At 37.9% G+C, this 17,841-nt stretch overlaps 1 protein-coding gene across 1 annotated transcript; it reads left to right on the top strand.

The window, feature by feature from the left end:
- Nucleotides 1–11,067: 11,067 nt before the first annotated feature.
- On the top strand, nucleotides 11,068–17,060 carry LOC147830820 (uncharacterized). The gene is made up of 3 exons (XM_087311938.1): nucleotides 11,068–11,230; nucleotides 12,971–13,081; nucleotides 14,880–17,060. Exons 1-3 carry the CDS (start codon nucleotides 11,141–11,143, stop codon nucleotides 15,021–15,023), a joined length of 345 nt encoding a protein of 114 aa, XP_087168064.1. The 5' UTR covers nucleotides 11,068–11,140; the 3' UTR covers nucleotides 15,024–17,060.
- The last annotated feature ends 781 nt before the right edge of the window (nucleotides 17,061–17,841 follow it).

The raw sequence follows: 17,841 nt of genomic DNA on the forward strand, positions 1-17,841 counted from the left end.
GGCTCACTGATCATAGTTATTTTAAACAAAAACATTTATTACAAAACGATAATATATATATTTTCACAAAAAATAATTTATGGTCAAATTCTGGACCTTTTGGCCATCGTTTGAACCACCCGAACAGCCTTTGCGTCATCATCGCCTATATTAATCGGAGAGAAATCTTTACATTTATCCAAAGGAAATTCAAGTGAATGAAGTTTTTAAAAACAACACCAAACAACCGAGCTCATCTAAATGTACCATATTGAAGACGTGGACGATGATGATATTCTCAATTTGTGGAATCTACAGGCATTATAAACTGCTTTCAGAACAATTATTGCATTATTTTCTGAGAAACATATTTATTAAAGTATATCCTCCTGAAACCACGCCCATTGACTTGTGTTCTCTGTAGTGGACATTGCGTTTTCATGCATTTTCTTAGATTTTTTTGTCTAGTCCTGTTGTACTGTTAGAGAACATCCTGGACTTTCTAGTGATATGTTTGTTGAATTGGGTATATGCCTAGCTAGTGCTGTTCCCATGCTGATAATCTTCAGGTTACCTGTTATTATTAGTTTTTTTTTCCATTTTAAACGATACCTTTTACAGCATCGATCTTGTAATGTAGTTAAGATACAATCAGTTAAATAGACTGGCATTCAATAGCTCAAGTACAAAACGAGACAAAAAGCCGTTTACACGCACTCGCCAGTCAGAATCGGCAGGCTAACGCAGAAGCTCCATTGAATATACTGGGGTAAAATAAATGCTCATATTTTAAAGACATGGCAGGGGGAAATGTAATTTAATGCAGTGCTTCTTGTACAATCTGAGACCCACTTTATATCGGATATCACTCAGCCAGTGGAAATGGCTGATTTTTAAAGAAAAAAGACCTTAAACGCATAGATATATATCTATGCCTTAAACGCGCCGATTTTGAAATAGCAAACAGTTCACAGGAAGCGCTTAACCCAGATTACTGGCAAATTAAAAGTCCTATTAGCATGCTTCGGCATATACCACATTGGCTGGCATGCTAGGAACTATTTCCTACACTACATCCAAATGGCCGACATACAAACAAGCACATTTTATGGGAAGGAGTGAGGTATGTAAAATTGAGCTGTTTAAATGTTGTTTTTACTATTATTATTAAGTATATATTTGTTTGTTAAAGTGTCAGGAACAATACGTATAGCTTTCAAAGCTGTTAACTTGTTTGTTTCTAAATATCCTTTTTAAAATGTCCACTGTAGTGGACACCAGGACCATCTTAATGTAATTAATGACTGCATGTTGTAGGGGGCAGAACTGAAGCAGAGAGGATTCTTTAAAAATAGTTGAGTGAGAATTTAGAGTCTGAAAATCAGACAATTAGAGAATTAAAGACAATTAGAGAATGACAATCAGTTGTGACAATAAATATTTAATATCAGTTGTTTTGTACTAAAATGGTCCTGTGGCAGGTCTGATGGACTGCCAGTAAGAGCCTTTCTTCCCTCCTTCATTTAGACATGCTTTAGAAATGTTGCTGTCAGTAAATCTCATGTGTCACAATCAGGAAGGTGTGAAGTTGTACGTTTTGGTGTGAGTCTGTTGTGTTTGCAGTGTTTGATTCAGTCCTGGATATACTGGAGGGTTTGTCTCGCAAGACGGTCAGGGTCGGCTGCCGCTGGAGGTGGCGTTGATGACCCGCATCTCTTCAGCTCCTGGCTCCCCCAGTGTCCTGCAGCTGGAGTGTCCGACTCCTTGCCAAGATCTCCAGAGCTTCTGTGAGGAGAACGGCTGTCTGGACGAGCGTCTGGCCAAGAAAGTGCTGGTGCTGCGGCGTCCTGCACCGGAACATCAAGCCAGAGAACCTGCTGATCTCCACATAGTCCCAGGACATCAAGCTACTGGACTTCTGCTGTGGAGCTCTGCTGAAGCGCTCGGCCTACAAATACTTTGCTGGTGAGTTTGAGTTACAGAAGGAAATGTTCTGTTGATGTTTGTGAACTTCAGCTGATCAACTAAAGGGGATTTGTCTGTACTGGAGCATTTTGAGCAGATGTTTGTGGTCTTCTTGTGTCTCTTAGGCGCTCGTCCTGATTTTGCCAAGTGCTAGTTGTCCTGAGACCAACATATTTTATGATCACCCAAGGACAACATCTCTATCAGCCAATCAAACGTTATTACGTCATCATTATGAGCCTCCTGCAGAGTCCGCCAAAAACGCAAATTCAAAAAAGAAAACACACCCACACACAGGCAACTGCCATTTTCACCAGTGAAGAGGACAGGTGAAGAGGACAGGTGAAGAGGACAAGTGAAGAGGTGAGATCACCGGTTTTCTTCTATAAGTTTACAGAAGGAGTAATGATTGTAAAATTCATATGTGTTTATGGATTTGTCCCTTTTTTCCAGCGAAGTGAACGAGCAACGTTTAACTTTTGTTTGCATTAAGTTAGCCTATTTAGCCGTCCCTACCTAACCTTAGATTAGCGTGCTGCTCTACCGTTACTGTGATTTACTTTCTGGTATTAATTAAAACAAGCTAACAATATTTTTTTGAATATTTAAATCTAGCAAACGTTATTAAACGGGACTAAACTTGCCCTCTTGCTAATTAAGCGACCTTTTTTTTCTAATAATTTGTTTTTTAGCATGTATTATGTCAATTTCATTTAAAGACACGCCAGAAATGTGGACCAAAACAGCACTAGTTTAAACACAAGACAGTAACAATAGTACAGTAACGTTATTTGAGGTGTTAACTTAACTACTGTGAATCGCTGCAAAATTCAACTAACGTTAGTGATATAATTTAATTTTTCTGTTAATTATGTTGACCTCAGGTCATGATCGCTTATATATATATATATGTGTGTGTGTGTATATATGTGTCAGGCTCGGGGAACGAACCCGGGTCCCTGGCGTGTGAGTGTGGACTCCTTACCACTGAGCCACTGGTAGTTGAAGAACCCAGCAATGAGACACTATCAGGTTCCTTGAGGAGTTTTATTAGCAACAAAAAACAATCTTCAAAATGGAAGACGAAAAACAGTTAACAAAAACAGGAAACTTCAGGTTTCAAAAAATTCAAGTAAACAAAAACAGGAAACTTCAGGTTTCAAAATGTACATCAACTTAGACAGGCAAAAACTTCTGAACAGAAAAAATCCAAAAAGCTCCAAGGAATATTAGATACAAGAGACTAGCTTAAATCAACAAGAAGGAAAAACTCACTGTAGGTGACAGGCATGGGTCAACAATAACCGAGCAAAGAACAGAGGAAAAAGGGTTACTTTTATACAAACAACTAAACAAGGAACATGTGAAACTGATCTCGGTGATTACAGGTAACCAAAAAAGAAAAGTTGAAATGGCGACATCTAGTGGCGAATAAAAAACATTACATGAGAAATTAACCAAAAACCCTGACAGGACCCCCCCCTCTAGGAACGGCTCCTGACGTTCTTGCCGAGGGATTTCATCTTATGAGCGTGAAAGTCTCGAATGAGTCTTGGATCTAAAATGTCCTTGGCAAGGACCCAGGAACGCTCCTCAGGGCCATAGCCTTCCCAGTCCACGAGATACTGTCGAGTTTTGCGTACTTTACGGGTGTCCAGTATCCGGCGGACTGTATAGACTGCTTGGCCTCCAACAAAACGAGGAGGGGGAGGTTTACCTGTCACAAAGAAAGGAGAAGACAAAACTGGTTTTAGTAAAGACACGTGGAAGGTAGGGTTTATCTTTAAAGATTTTGGCAAGTATAATTTGTAGGTGACTGGGTTTACTTTCCTGGCGATCTTGAATGGACCAATAAACTTCTGGGATAGTTTCCTGGAGTCAACCCGTAGGGGAATGTTCCTGGTGGAAAGCCAGACTCTTTGGCCCGGACGCAGATTGGGAGCCGGTCTGCGCCTGCGGTTAGCCTGGTGTTGGTACTGTTGGGATACCTTGAGAAGTTTGAGACGTGCCTTCTTCCAAGTCCGGCGACAGCGTCTAACAAACTGGAGGGCCGAGGGGACTGCTACTTCCACCTCCTGTTCAGGAAATAGTGGGGGGGAATAGCCAAACTGGCACTCAAAAGGGGACATGCCTGTAGCTGATGAACACAGGGAGTTATGTGCATATTCAGCCCACATAATGAACTGAGACCAAGTGGTGGGATTGTTTGCTGTCATGCATCTAAGGGTGGTTTCGAGGTCTTGGTTGAGTCTTTCTGTTTGTCCATTTGATTCTGGGTGGAAACCGGAGGATAAGCTTGTAGTGGTCCCTAGGGATTGACAGAACGCTTGCCAGAATCGGGAGGAAAACTGAGGTCCCCGATCTGAGACGATGTCCTGGGGAATGCCAAAGACTCTGAACACATGGTTCATGACTAGTTCGGCCGTCTCTTTGGCCGTGGGAAGTTTAGACAGGGGAATGAAGCGGGCGGCCTTTGAGAATCGGTCCACTATGACTAAAATAGTGGTGTTTCCTTGGGATGGGGGAAGTCCAGTGATAAAATCCATAGATATATGAGACCATGGTCTGTGAGGTATGGAGAGTGGGTGGAGAAATCCTTGAGGTGGCTGATGGGAACTTTTGTTTTGGTTGCAAGTGGGGCAGGCCTTAACAAATGCCATCACATCTTCCTTGATGGTTGGCCACCAAAATCGTCTTTGCAGGAGTTCAAGGGTACGGGCAGAGCCTGGATGGCAAGTAAACTGTGACGAGTGTCCCCACATGAGGACTTTCGATCGAACAACTCTAGGGACATACAAACAGTTGGGAGGACAACCACCTGGCTCTGGGTCCTTGGTTTGGGCCTTCCTTATCAAACCCTCCAGCTCCCACCTGATGGGGGCTACTATCTTAGAGCTGGGGACAATCGGTCTGATAAAGTCCTCTTGTGGGGACTTCACATAAACTCGGGACAGTGCATCAGGTTTCAGATTCTTAGATCCTGGACGATAGGTGAGTGTGAAGTGGAATCGGTTAAAGAATAGAGACCAACGTGCTTGGCGGGGATTAAGTCGTTTGGCCTGTTGGATATATTCTAAATTCTTGTGGTCAGTAAGAACTTGGAATGGGTGTTTTGCCCCCTCGAGCCAGTGTCTCCATTCCTCGAGAGCCAGTTTCACTGCTAACAGCTCCCTATCTCCCACATGGTAATTTCTCTCAGTAGGGGTGAGACGGTGAGAGAGAAAAGCACAAGGATGAAGCCTTTTATCTTCACCCCTTTGCGATAGCACTGCTCCAACGCCCACCTCAGAGGCATCAACCTCTACAGTGAAGGGTTCATCAGCATTGGGGATAAGAAGGATAGGTGCTGAAGTGAACCGCTTCTTAAGAATCTTGAATGCCTCTTCAGCTTCAGGTCCCCACCGAAACCTGATCATGTTCCCCTTGGTGAGGGCAAATAAAGGGGCTGCCACAGTGCTGAAGTTCAAAATGAATTTTCGGTAAAAATTTGCAAACCCTAAAAACCGCTGTACCTCCTTGACCGAGGAAGGCGAGGGCCAATCCACCACTGCCTGGATCTTTTGAGGGTCCATCTGGATTTGTCCTGGTTCAATAACAAAACCCAGGAATTTCACCTGGGAGACATGAAACTGGCACTTCTCTGGTTTGATGTATAGATGGTTGTCTAGCAGATGACGAAGGACCTTGTGTACATGCTGCACATGTTCTTGGAAGGAGTTTGAGAAAATAAGAATGTCATCCAAGTAGACAAACACAAACTTATTTAGCATGTCACGGAGCACATCATTAATCAGGGCTTGAAAAACTGCAGGAGCGTTGGTCAGTCCAAAGGGCATAACCAGGTATTCATAGTGCCCTGTGGGCGTGTTAAAGGCGGTCTTCCATTCATCGCCTTGTCTGATACGCACTAGGTGGTAAGCATTGCGTAAATCAAGTTTGGTGAAGATGGAAGCCCCTTGCAGCATTTCAAAAGCTGTGGACATCAGTGGTAAAGGGTAACGATTGCGGATCGTGATCTTATTGAGACCTCTGTAATCTATGCAGGGGCGTAACCCACCATCCTTCTTCCCCACAAAGAAAAACCCAGCGCCCGCAGGGGAGGTGGATGGTCGAATGATTCCAGCTGCGAGGGATTCCTCAATGTAGAGATCCATGGCAGTCCGCTCAGGAAGGGACAAGGAAAAGATTCCACCTCTAGGGGGACAGGAACCTGGCAGAAGATCAATGGCACAGTCGTAAGGACGGTGCGGGGGTAGGACAGTAGCTCTCCTCTTACTGAAAACTGCTTTAAGATGGTGGTACTGGGCTGGGACTCGGGACAGATCTAGGGGTTCTTGAGACTCGAAAGAAGGTTGAAGGGATTTCTGACTCAGACAGGTGGTTTGGCATGTGGGACTCCAACCCAAAACTGTGCTAGTGGGCCAATCAATATATGGGTTATGCTGAAGGAGCCAGGGGTGACCAAGGATAACTGGAAAATCTGGTGAATGGATGAGGTGAAAACAGATCCTCTCTTGATGTTGATTGACGGAGAGACAGAGTTGGGACGTAAGGTGTGTCACCTCTCCCGGAGCAAGTGGTCGACCATCTAGTGCAGTAACTGTTAATGGGTCAGGAAGGAGTTCACTGGGGATATTGAGGGTTTTTGCTAAGGTGAGATCTAAAAAGTTTCCAGCAGCACCAGAGTCTACAAAGGCTTGAAATTGGGACTGTTGGTCTGCCCAGGAGAGCGTAATGGGGAGAAAAAGACCACTTGAGGAAGGAGAGTTATTGCATGTAACTCCCGTTACAGTCCTTCCTGGCCTGTACGGGACTGGGCGTTTCCCGAAAGCTGAGGGCAGGTGGAACGAAAATGGCCAGATAAACCGCAGTATAGACAAAGCTGCTCCCTCATGCGGCGGTCTCTCTCCGTGGGGGAAAGCCGAGTTCTGCCTAATTGCATAGGTTCTGCACTGAATTGAGATACCTGTGATGTGGGGGTAGGTGCTGGAGTGGGCACCCCGAAGGAGGGCTTGGGGTGGTTAAAATATCTCTCCCTCAGTCGATTGTCCAAACGGATGGCTTGCTCCATGAGGTTCTCGAGATCCAGAGATGGTTCCCGGGTAGCCAGTTCATCCTGGATTGTCTCAGATAACCCATTTTGAAAACAGACCATGAGGGCTTCATTGTTCCAACCACTTCCAGCTGCCATTGTTCTAAATTTTATGGCATATTCTGCCACACTGCCAGTATCTTGTCGTAGCGTTAGGAGTCTTTTTGAGGCTTGCCGACCACTGATGGGGTGATCGAACACCCGTTTGAATTCTTGTTCAAACGCCTTGTAACTTGAACAGAAGGGTGCCTTCGCCTTCCAGACCGCAGTGGCCCAGGAGAGGGCCTTACCAGATAACAGGGTGATGACATATGCAATACGGGCACGGTCTGAGGGGAAAGATGAAGGCTGCAGTTCAAAAGTTAGAGAACACTGTGTTAGAAAGCCATCACAAGCACTGGGGTCACCTGAGAAACGTTGTGGTGGTGGTAGGCGAGGTTCCATCATAGGGGAGATTACTCGGGACTCTGGCAGAGGTATCGAAGCAGCAGCTGGAGCTGGGGTTGAATCAACATGGACCTTGTCAAAGAGTTGACGAACAGAAGCCATAAGATCTGCAAGTAACTGAGAGTGTTGAACCATTAAAGTTTCTTGTTGGGCAAAGGCATTCTCATGTCGTTGAATTGTGGACTCATGCTGAGCCACAGTGGCTAGAAGCTGCTGGGAACCTGGAGTCTCTGGGTTCATGTTGGCTCGGTTATTCTGTCAGGCTCGGGGAACGAACCCGGGTCCCTGGCGTGTGAGTGTGGACTCCTTACCACTGAGCCACTGGTAGTTGAAGAACCCAGCAATGAGACACTATCAGGTTCCTTGAGGAGTTTTATTAGCAACAAAAAACAATCTTCAAAATGGAAGACGAAAAACAGTTAACAAAAACAGGAAACTTCAGGTTTCAAAAAATTCAAGTAAACAAAAACAGGAAACTTCAGGTTTCAAAATGTACATCAACTTAGACAGGCAAAAACTTCTGAACAGAAAAAATCCAAAAAGCTCCAAGGAATATTAGATACAAGAGACTAGCTTAAATCAACAAGAAGGAAAAACTCACTGTAGGTGACAGGCATGGGTCAACAATAACCGAGCAAAGAACAGAGGAAAAAGGGTTACTTTTATACAAACAACTAAACAAGGAACATGTGAAACTGATCTCGGTGATTACAGGTAACCAAAAAAGAAAAGTTGAAATGGCGACATCTAGTGGCGAATAAAAAACATTACATGAGAAATTAACCAAAAACCCTGACAATATGTATATGTTAATCTCAGGCCATCATCACTGATTTATTAATATTATTAATACGTTAATCTCAGGTCATCATCACTGATTTATTAATTCATTACAGGTCATCATCACTGATTTATTAATAATAATATGTTAACTTCAGGTCATCATCACTGATTTATTAATATTATTAATATGTTAACCTCAGGTCATAATCACTGATTTATTAATATTATTAAAATGTTAACCTCAGGTCATCATTACTGATTTATTAATATTAATAATACGTTAACCACAGGTCATCATCACTGATTTATTAATATTATTAATGCGTTAATCTCATGTCATCATCACTGATTTATTAATTAATATTAATAATGTTAACCTCAGGTCATCATCACTGATTTATTATTATTATTATTAATACTTTAACCACAGGTCATCATCACTGATTTATTAATATTATTAATACATCATCATCACTGATTTATTAATATTACTAATACGTTACAGGTCATCATCACTGATTGAATAATTAATATTAATATGTTAACCTCAGGTCATCATCACTTATTTATTTATATTATTAATATGTTAACCTCAGGTCATCATTGATTTATTAATATTAAGATGTTAACCTTAGGTCATCATCACTGATTTGTTTATATTATTAATATGTTAACTCATCACTGATTTATTATTATTAGTAATTTGTTAACCCCAGGTTATCATCGCTGATTTATTAATATCATTAATATATTAACCTCAGGTCATCATCACTGATTTATTAATATGTTAACCTCAGGTCATCATCTCTGATTTATTAATATTATTAATACGTTAACCTCAGGTCATCATCACTGATTTATTAATATAATTAATACGTTAACCTCAGGTCATCATTGATTTATTAATATTATTAATATGTTAACCTCAGGTCGTCGATTTATTAATATTATTAATATGTTAACCACAGGTCATCATCACTGATTTATTTATATTATTAATATGTTGACCTCAGGTCATCACTGATTTATTAGTATTATTAATGTGTTAACCTCAGGTCATCATCACTGATTTATTAATTATAAATTGTTAACCTCAGGTCATCATCACAGACTTATTAATATTATTAATATGTTAACCTCAGGTCATCATCACTGATTTATTTATACGTTAACCTCAGGTCGTCGATTTATTAATATTATTAATATGTTAACCCCAGGTCATCATCATGACTTATTAATATTATTAATACATTAACCTCAGGTCATCATCACTGATTGATTAATTAATATTAATATGTTAACCTCAGGTCATCACTGATTGATTAATTAATATTAATATGTTAACCTCAGGTCATCATCACTGATTTATTAATATTATTAATATGTTAACCTCAGGTCATCATCACTGGTTTATTAATATCATTAATACGTTAACCACAGGTCATCATCGCTGATTTATTTATATTATTAATACATTAACCTCAGGTCATCATCACTGACTGATTAATTAATATTAATATGTTAACCTCAGGTCATCATTGATTTATTAATATTATTATTATTATGTTAACCACAGGTCATCAGCATTGATTTATTTATATTATTAATATGTTGACCTCAGGTCATCACTGATTTATTAATATAGTTAACATGTTAACCTGAGGTAATCACTGATTTATTAATATTATTAATATGTTAACCTCAGGTCATCATCACTGATTTATTAATATTATTAATGTGTTAACCTCAGGTCATCATCACTGATTTATTAATTATAATTTGTTAACCTCAGGTCATCATCAAGAATTTATTAATATTATTAATATGTTAACCTCAGGTCATCATCACTGATTTATTAATACGTTACCCTCAGGTCGTCGATTTATTAATATTATTAATATGTTAACCCCAGGTCATCATCACTGACTTATTAATATTAATAATACATTAACCTCAGGTCATCATCACTGATTGATTAATTAATATTAATATGTTAACCTCAGGTCATCATTGATTTATTAATATTATTAATATGTTAACCTCAGGTCATCATCACTGATTTATTAATATTATCAATATGTTAACCACAGGTCATCATCACTGATTTATTAATATTATTAACATGTTGACCTCAGGTCATCACTGATTTATTCATATTATTAACATGTTAACCTCAGGTCATCACTGATTTATTAATATAATTAACATGTTAACCTCAGGTCATCACTGATTTATTAATATTATTAATAAGTTAACCTCAGGTCATCATCACTGATTTATTAATATTATTAATGTGTTAACCTCAGGTCATCATCACTGATTTATTCATTTTAATTTGTTAACCTCAGGTCATCCTCACGGATTTATTAATATTATTCATATGTTAACCTCAGGTCATCATCACTGATTTATTAATATTATTACTACGTTAACCACAGGTCTTAATCTCTGATTTATTAATATTATTAATACGTTAACCTCAGCTCGTCGATTTATTAATATTATTAATATGTTAACCTCAGGTCATCATCACTGATTTATTAATATCATTAATACAATAAACTCAGGTCATCATCATTGATTTATTAATATTATTAATATGCTAACCTCAGGTCATCATCACTGATTTATTAATAATACGTTAACCTCAGGTCGTCAATGTTAATATTGTGGATTTTTACTTTATATTAGCAAATTCGGGTCAAAATTGGTATTTGCTAGATGTTGATTTCATGCATTGCATAAATAGTTTTTTCTAGAGAAGGTAAATAACAGTAAACAACAAAATGCATTCTTTGGAGAGCAAACATTTGTAATATTTTGTATTTGTTTTCTCTATCTTAAAGTTTATAGTATTTATTTTTTAGGTGTTTTATGGTTGATAAAGACCAGGCTGAAGTCAATGCCATCCCTAAGGTGTTCAACGAGTCAGACATTCTCCTTTGTTGGTACCATGTAACGCAAGTAAGTACTAAGTTAAGATACTGCTTTTGTTTTTCCTCATTTTATAGATTCATATTCTATTTTTATCAACTGTCATATTAATATATTTTTTATGTAAATCTCTAACAGTATTACCAATCACATTTTTTTTTTTATCTTCTGGGCCCGGTTTTTCAAAAGGTTTAATCCGGATCAAAGTGATCTGGATTTAGTAATCCTGTTTTTGCGATCCATGATCACGTAATCCAGCTTACTTTTTGAGCCAGTTTTTCAAAGCAACATCGGATTGGATCAATCTGATCCGGATAGGAACTTTTCAGGATCACTAAATCTGGATTACCAGTGCTCAATCACAATGTAGATAAAGATAGGCCTGTGTAAAGAGCAACAAGTAGAATAGCCAGTGTGGGGTAGATATAACTGTATATTTATTTAAAATGAAAACTAAGAAAATTTAATAAATAATAAAATAATAATAATAAATAATAAAAACAAGAAAACCCCCACCCCATCCTCTTTCAGCAGTCCGCTCATCTGAGACCTACAACACAAACACTGTACATTGAGGATATTTATAATAAGTTTCAAATATAGATGTAAAAAAAAAAGACTTAATGTCAAAAACTCCACAATAATTTCAGACTTCCTCATCTGATGTGGAGAGAGCAGCTTGTCTGAGCGTAGCCTTTAGGAGGCGGATCTGAAGTCTGGCCTTGGTTTGCTGCAGTTTGGTCAGAGTCAGTTGTTTCTCTGCCAGATGAAGCTGTGCTTCTGCCCTTTCAGTCTCTTTTTGCAATTGTTGAAAGATTTCTAAAATCAGTGATTGCCATTCTTTGCACTTTTTTTTTTGGTTATTCTGTAATCATTGCATGCATCACTAATAAATATTCTAAAAACAAAAATATTTTCAATTGTGATGAATATAGATAACAATTATTGACAATAAAATGTATTGTTTTTGGTAAATTTTGACAGCTGTTTGGGGGATTATTTTATGAGGCCAAGCTATTTCTACTTTGCTGTAGGCCTATACTGAAAGGCTGAATACGTTAAAGCCAATAATCACTACAGCCTGATGGATGAACAAATAAAATTAAAACCTTATGAATCAATAGTATATCTCGTAAGATACTGTGTGATCCAAAAATAGTGTTAATTAATAAAATTTTTAAGTTTTTATTACATTTTGGGCATGAAATCCACACTAAATCCACCTTTCTGGTGGGATCAGTTTAATCCAGGTTTTTTGGATCAAAGTGATCCAAATCCTACAAAAAAGGTCTGAAAAACCCAAAGTAAAGGTTTGATCCGGATCAAAACCAAGATTAGATTACGTGATCTAATCCGATTATGTAATCCGTTTTTTCTTTTGAAAAACCCATTTTCAAGATTTGATCCAATCCCTTATCCAAAATCCTAGTGGATTACTTTTGAAAAACCGGGCCCAGTTGCTAATGAATCAGTGGATTGAGCTTAAGCTTATTTCACATTGCAACATGTCACACAACATACTGTAATATTACTTGACATTATATGGGTATTATTGTGTGTTTATGTCAGTCATCGATGCACTTAAGCAAAAAAAAAAAGTTCAAACTTTTGCTGAGCTGTAGCAATAACATATATTGTTTTTACTTTGATTTGAGTACCCCTAAACTTGAAGCTTATAATACTTGATCCTAATAATGTCGAATGTGTCATGGAAGTTCTGACCATATTAAATATGTTGTGTTACGTTTTTCCATCATTTATTACACACAGGCAGTAACTCGTTGGCTGTCAATATCTGAATCTGGTGTGAGTGGACCTGAAAAGGCAGTTTCAAGAGCGCACATCATACAGTTTATGTCAGAGATGAAATGCTGTTCAAAGGTGTGTTGCTATTTGTTTTAGGGTGCTTTCACACCTACACTTTTGTTTCAGAACCTGTCTTGTTTGCCCAGTTAGCGCGGTTCGTTTGGCATATGTGAACAAGGCAATTGCGCTCTATTCCACGGCAAAGTAATCGCTCCGAGACCGCCTGAGTGAGGTAGTCTCGGCTCGATTAAAACGAACCCTGGAGCGGTTCGATTGCAGTGAGAAAGCGAACCGATCCGAGCACGGTTATTACAGTGTTTTATGGATATGTAATAGGCATATACGGCTATATGAAGAGAGAATTATGAGTATGGCGGGAAGTTTCGCGAGTCTCCGGATGCCCGAAAACGAGTGATGACCTCCCCGTAATCTAAGTCAGGTCTCAAACTGCCGACCCTCAAACCATTTGCGGCCCTGCCTCCTCCATCCGGCCCACAACTGACATCAAAAATATAATGATATTCAGCCCATCAAAACATATATTTTTGAATCGCTATCATTGTTGTGCTATCACATACTTCTGGTTTTGACTCCCCACCTACTGGACATTTAAAGTTACATTTTAAGTGACAGGGTTACTTTCGATTTCTCTCAGTGTGCGGTCAAGAGTAACACATGCAGATTATTTCCGGGGCTGATTTAAACATTGAAAAATATGTCCGCAAGCGCTCTATTTTTGTAAATATTCAAGGGTCATTTGATTATAATCCGTTTTACACCCCCTGTACTTTGTTGTACAAACACCTCTTTATGGCTTACACATGTTTGTGTAAATATGATAGTTTTGCTAATATTCGATTCAAATGGTCTCATGAATAGATTTTCCTCATATACATATTAAGATTTGGATAAATGTGCATTAGTAAAATTTTACTGTTGGCTGTATTGAACATGTTAAAGTAAATATGAATATGTACATCCTTATCCCCACTTTATTTTATTTTTACCAAAAAGAATGATATTGAGAAAAATGATTGCCAGCAACGTCAATAAAGTTACCCAAACTACATTCTACTGTCGTACGCTGAAAATTTGCATATTTTCCAGCCTTTAATGTTTATGCTATTATTTAACTTTAAAGGCAATGAAAAAAAACACACCTTACCATAAAAGTTCAATTACAGAACCTACACACAGGAGCTGTAGAAAAAATTCTAATTTTAAGAGAAATTTTCAGATAACACTTGCATCTGGCCTCTTCTCACTCACACACAATTACTCGCCTTCAAAAATGAATTTATGCTGCTTATCAACTGTGTTCAGAAATAAACTAGGCTAGGTGTGCAGAGTTTCATAGATTAACTTTACATATTTTACACACATTTGTAAGCATTCCATTTATATTAACAACCTTAATTAATACCTTTTTAGGTCAGTTTAAAGTACATTTTACAGCATGAGCTAAATGTTTTTGTTTTAAATAAAGATATATTTTAATTCTGTTCTGAATAACATTTCAGATCATGGATCTTACATAGTCCAAAAGGAATTGATTAAATTTATAATAATTTGATTAAATGTGAAACTATGATTTTATAATTTATGATAACTTTGCAACTTTTCTTTTTTGTTATAAACATGGATTGTTTGGTGGGTCTGTTTTAGTTACTGCAAATAGTATTATGTTATGTTGGTTTATCCAGTCATAGACCTACAGTGATTTAGACAGTATAAGAACAATAAAGATTCTCAGTAGATTTACCATACACACTGGGGTATATGTCTGTGTGAAGGATTATTTAATGACCTAAAAATCTACAGCAGTTCTTATGCTAACATCATGAAACATGATTTTCCTTGTCAATTTTTACAGGCACAAGAATTTAAGGAAAAGGCTGAGATGTTTCACTGCCAGTTTAGGAACTTCAAATATGTCTGCAAGTACTTCAGGAACAACTGGGAGACAATTGGTCATCTGTGGTCTAACTTTGGAAGATGCTATAAACAGAGACTCTGACACAAACAGGGTGACTGGTCTAAAATACGCGATACCCCCATGAAAAACGGAAGTGTTGGCAGGTGTGCTCACCAGTTTAATATTTGATCTGCTATAGTTAGAAATCAGACTATTATATCTTTTAAACGTAACGCCTGTTTCACACCGCAAGCGTCAGCGGCGCGTGTTTTTTTGGCATCCATGTTAACAGATTAGAACTTTCATACCGCACGCAGCAGCAGCGCGTCAGCGAGCCGTGAGCATCGCTGAAGCAGCAGTGCAGCGATAGCGCTGCTCACGCTCAATTAAAGTGACAGTGCATTGATAATGACCTAAATACATTGAATAACAGTAAAAAGTAACAATTTTACCCAATAAATGTCAATAATATAAACTGATTTACATATAGTCAATCAAATGAACTTAAACTAATAAAAACTGCAACAAACCTTTTTTTCGGCTCGAACTACAAAACCAATAGTAAAACAGTTTTAGTATCAGTTTTGTTGGAGAGGGGAAGTGATTTACGGGAATTGTAGTCCATAGCAAAGTGTATTGTGGGTAGTGTAGTTCGACACGCATGCTGGATGATGTGAATTCGCTGTGTGCTGAGCTGCTTAAGCAGAGGAAGAAAGCTTTATTCGGCTTTGCTTTATGTTCGCTCAAGTTATTTCACCTGGGAGCTGTTTGCACTGTGAACCTGACAACACGAAAATAAGTAAAAGAAGGGCATGCATTGATCACTTTTATCCGTCTCATCCTTTGCACGAGCATAAATTAACATGCTGTTACTCTGCCGCTGGACATTACTGAAGTGGATTATGTATAAATATCATTATAACTACTGTATAGATATTATAACTATAGGCTTACAACATCCTGTCAATCAAAAACTAAATATCACTGGCGATTGTCTTCTGACGTACTCCTCATAGAGTTTGAGAAGCATACAGTACTGTTTGATCTATAAAATTTGTAAAATAAAGATTTGCAGGTTAAAGAAACAGCATAGGAGGAGGTTGCCGTTGGTCTTGTTGCAGATAAAAAGTTTGAAAAGTGTATTTGTATATAGAGAGACATAAGTAACTAGATAGAATAGACAGCGATATGTTGATCTCTGCAGCAGCTGCCGAAGAGCTGCGCACTGCAGACGCAGCTGGTGTGAAAGGCAAACATCTGCGTGCTGCTTCTGCTCGACATACGCGCTGCTCACGCACTGCTTTCGCTTGCGGTGTGAAACAGCCGTAAGGACTTATTATGCGGTTCTGTCGCCATCTTGTGGATAGAAAACGTCAACTGTCGCCGACGAGCTGTCTCTCAGAAATTGTAAATATTTTAAAATAAGCACTATCCTTGCAAATAAACTGCATAGTTGCAATCAAAACAACTACATTCTCGACTAAAAAAAGCCTCAAAAGTATATTTTGTTGTGTAACAGCAATAATATTTGTCAAACTGTAGTGTCTGCTGTATGTGGGCGGAGTTATACACAAAGGGTAAAAAAGTAGTACGGATGCTTAAATTACTTAAATATATCACGGCTATCAGCCAATTCAAAATCCAGACAGAACTGTTGTGTGTGTATGTATATGTGTGTGTATATATATATATATATATATATAGTTAAAAATTATTTACTATTTTCCCAAGTGTATATAACCACTATTGTAAGAATGTCAGAATCTGGTACATTCTTTCTGTATTATCTTTGCTTGAACTGACCCAATCTAATCCTGTTTATATTAATTGAACCTGCTCCCGACCAGGTTTGAGCTACCAGAACTGTTGCTATGACAACAACTCTCGGATCAGTTTTGAAGAACGAAACGATCCTGGATCGTGTCGAATCGTCATTATCCAAATCCAGCTGAGTAATCCACGTACGAAGAACTGACCCTAGATGTCAGTTTTGCTATTAAACCAAGAAGAAAACGCAAAGAAAACAAACGTTTTTTTTAATTTTATTTTGTACAGAATATCTGATATCAGTTTAGAACATAACATTTACAATAGAACAACTGTCTAAAATGAAATAAAACTCTAATTGTAAAAACGTAATCTGAGTTTTGTTTTTGTTTACCACCTTAGTTGTGTACTAAGCTTATTTCAGGCAGTCCTCTAGAAAGGAAGAAGAAAACATCAACTGCGAGAGGTTCCAAGAAATGAGTTGCCAAATCAAAGCATGATTCAGGGCCCAGGTTTTGCACATTTATCTTGTTCAATGCTCCTTCTGAAAAACAAACAAACAATAATGTTACTTGCAATCACGAGTTGCTTGTTATACAAAATTACAAAAGATGCTAGATTTTCATTTTCTAGTTGATAAATTGACTTCTTGATAAAGGGACAAGACAACAGGCTGAAAAGTTTGTACTATGTTAATATTGCAATAAAACACATCAGGTTTAATAAAACACTATAACATCTCCAAAAACTGCTACTTTTCCATGCCATAAGAGAGTTTGTGCTGCTGGGCCTAGTAAATCTGAAATGGTTTTACACAAGACTAAAATCTAGAAGCTCAATCCTTAAAATGTGTTTAAAACTTCAGCTTTAAACAGACTTAAAAAGTTTATTAGGTTTTAAAGAGTTAAGGAAGTCTGAACAAAATATTTATTGCTTGTTTTTATGTAAAACACACACACACATATATTTATGTGTGTGTGTGTGTGTATATGTATGATTTTTAAAAGATGATTTTAATAAATCCGAGATGACCTGAAGTTAACGTACTAATAATATTACAAATCAGTGATGATGACCTGAGGTTAACATATTATTATTATTAAAAAATCAGTGATGATAACCTGAGGTTAACATATTAATAAATAAGTGATGA

Source organism: Danio rerio, chromosome 25 (genome assembly GCF_052040795.2).
Source record: "Danio rerio strain M-AB ecotype USA chromosome 25, GRCz13ab, whole genome shotgun sequence".
In the NCBI taxonomy this organism is placed as follows: Eukaryota; Metazoa; Chordata; class Actinopteri; order Cypriniformes; family Danionidae; genus Danio; species Danio rerio.

Coding starts and splice junctions, on each gene's coding strand:
- LOC147830820 (XM_087311938.1), top strand. CDS start 11,141: ATGGTTGATAAAGACCAGGCTGAAGTCAATGCCATCCCTAAGGTGTTC. Junction 11,231..12,970: donor GTTGGTACCATGTAACGCAA/GTAAGTACTAAG, acceptor TATTACACACAG/GCAGTAACTCGTTGGCTGTC. Junction 13,082..14,879: donor AGATGAAATGCTGTTCAAAG/GTGTGTTGCTAT, acceptor CAATTTTTACAG/GCACAAGAATTTAAGGAAAA.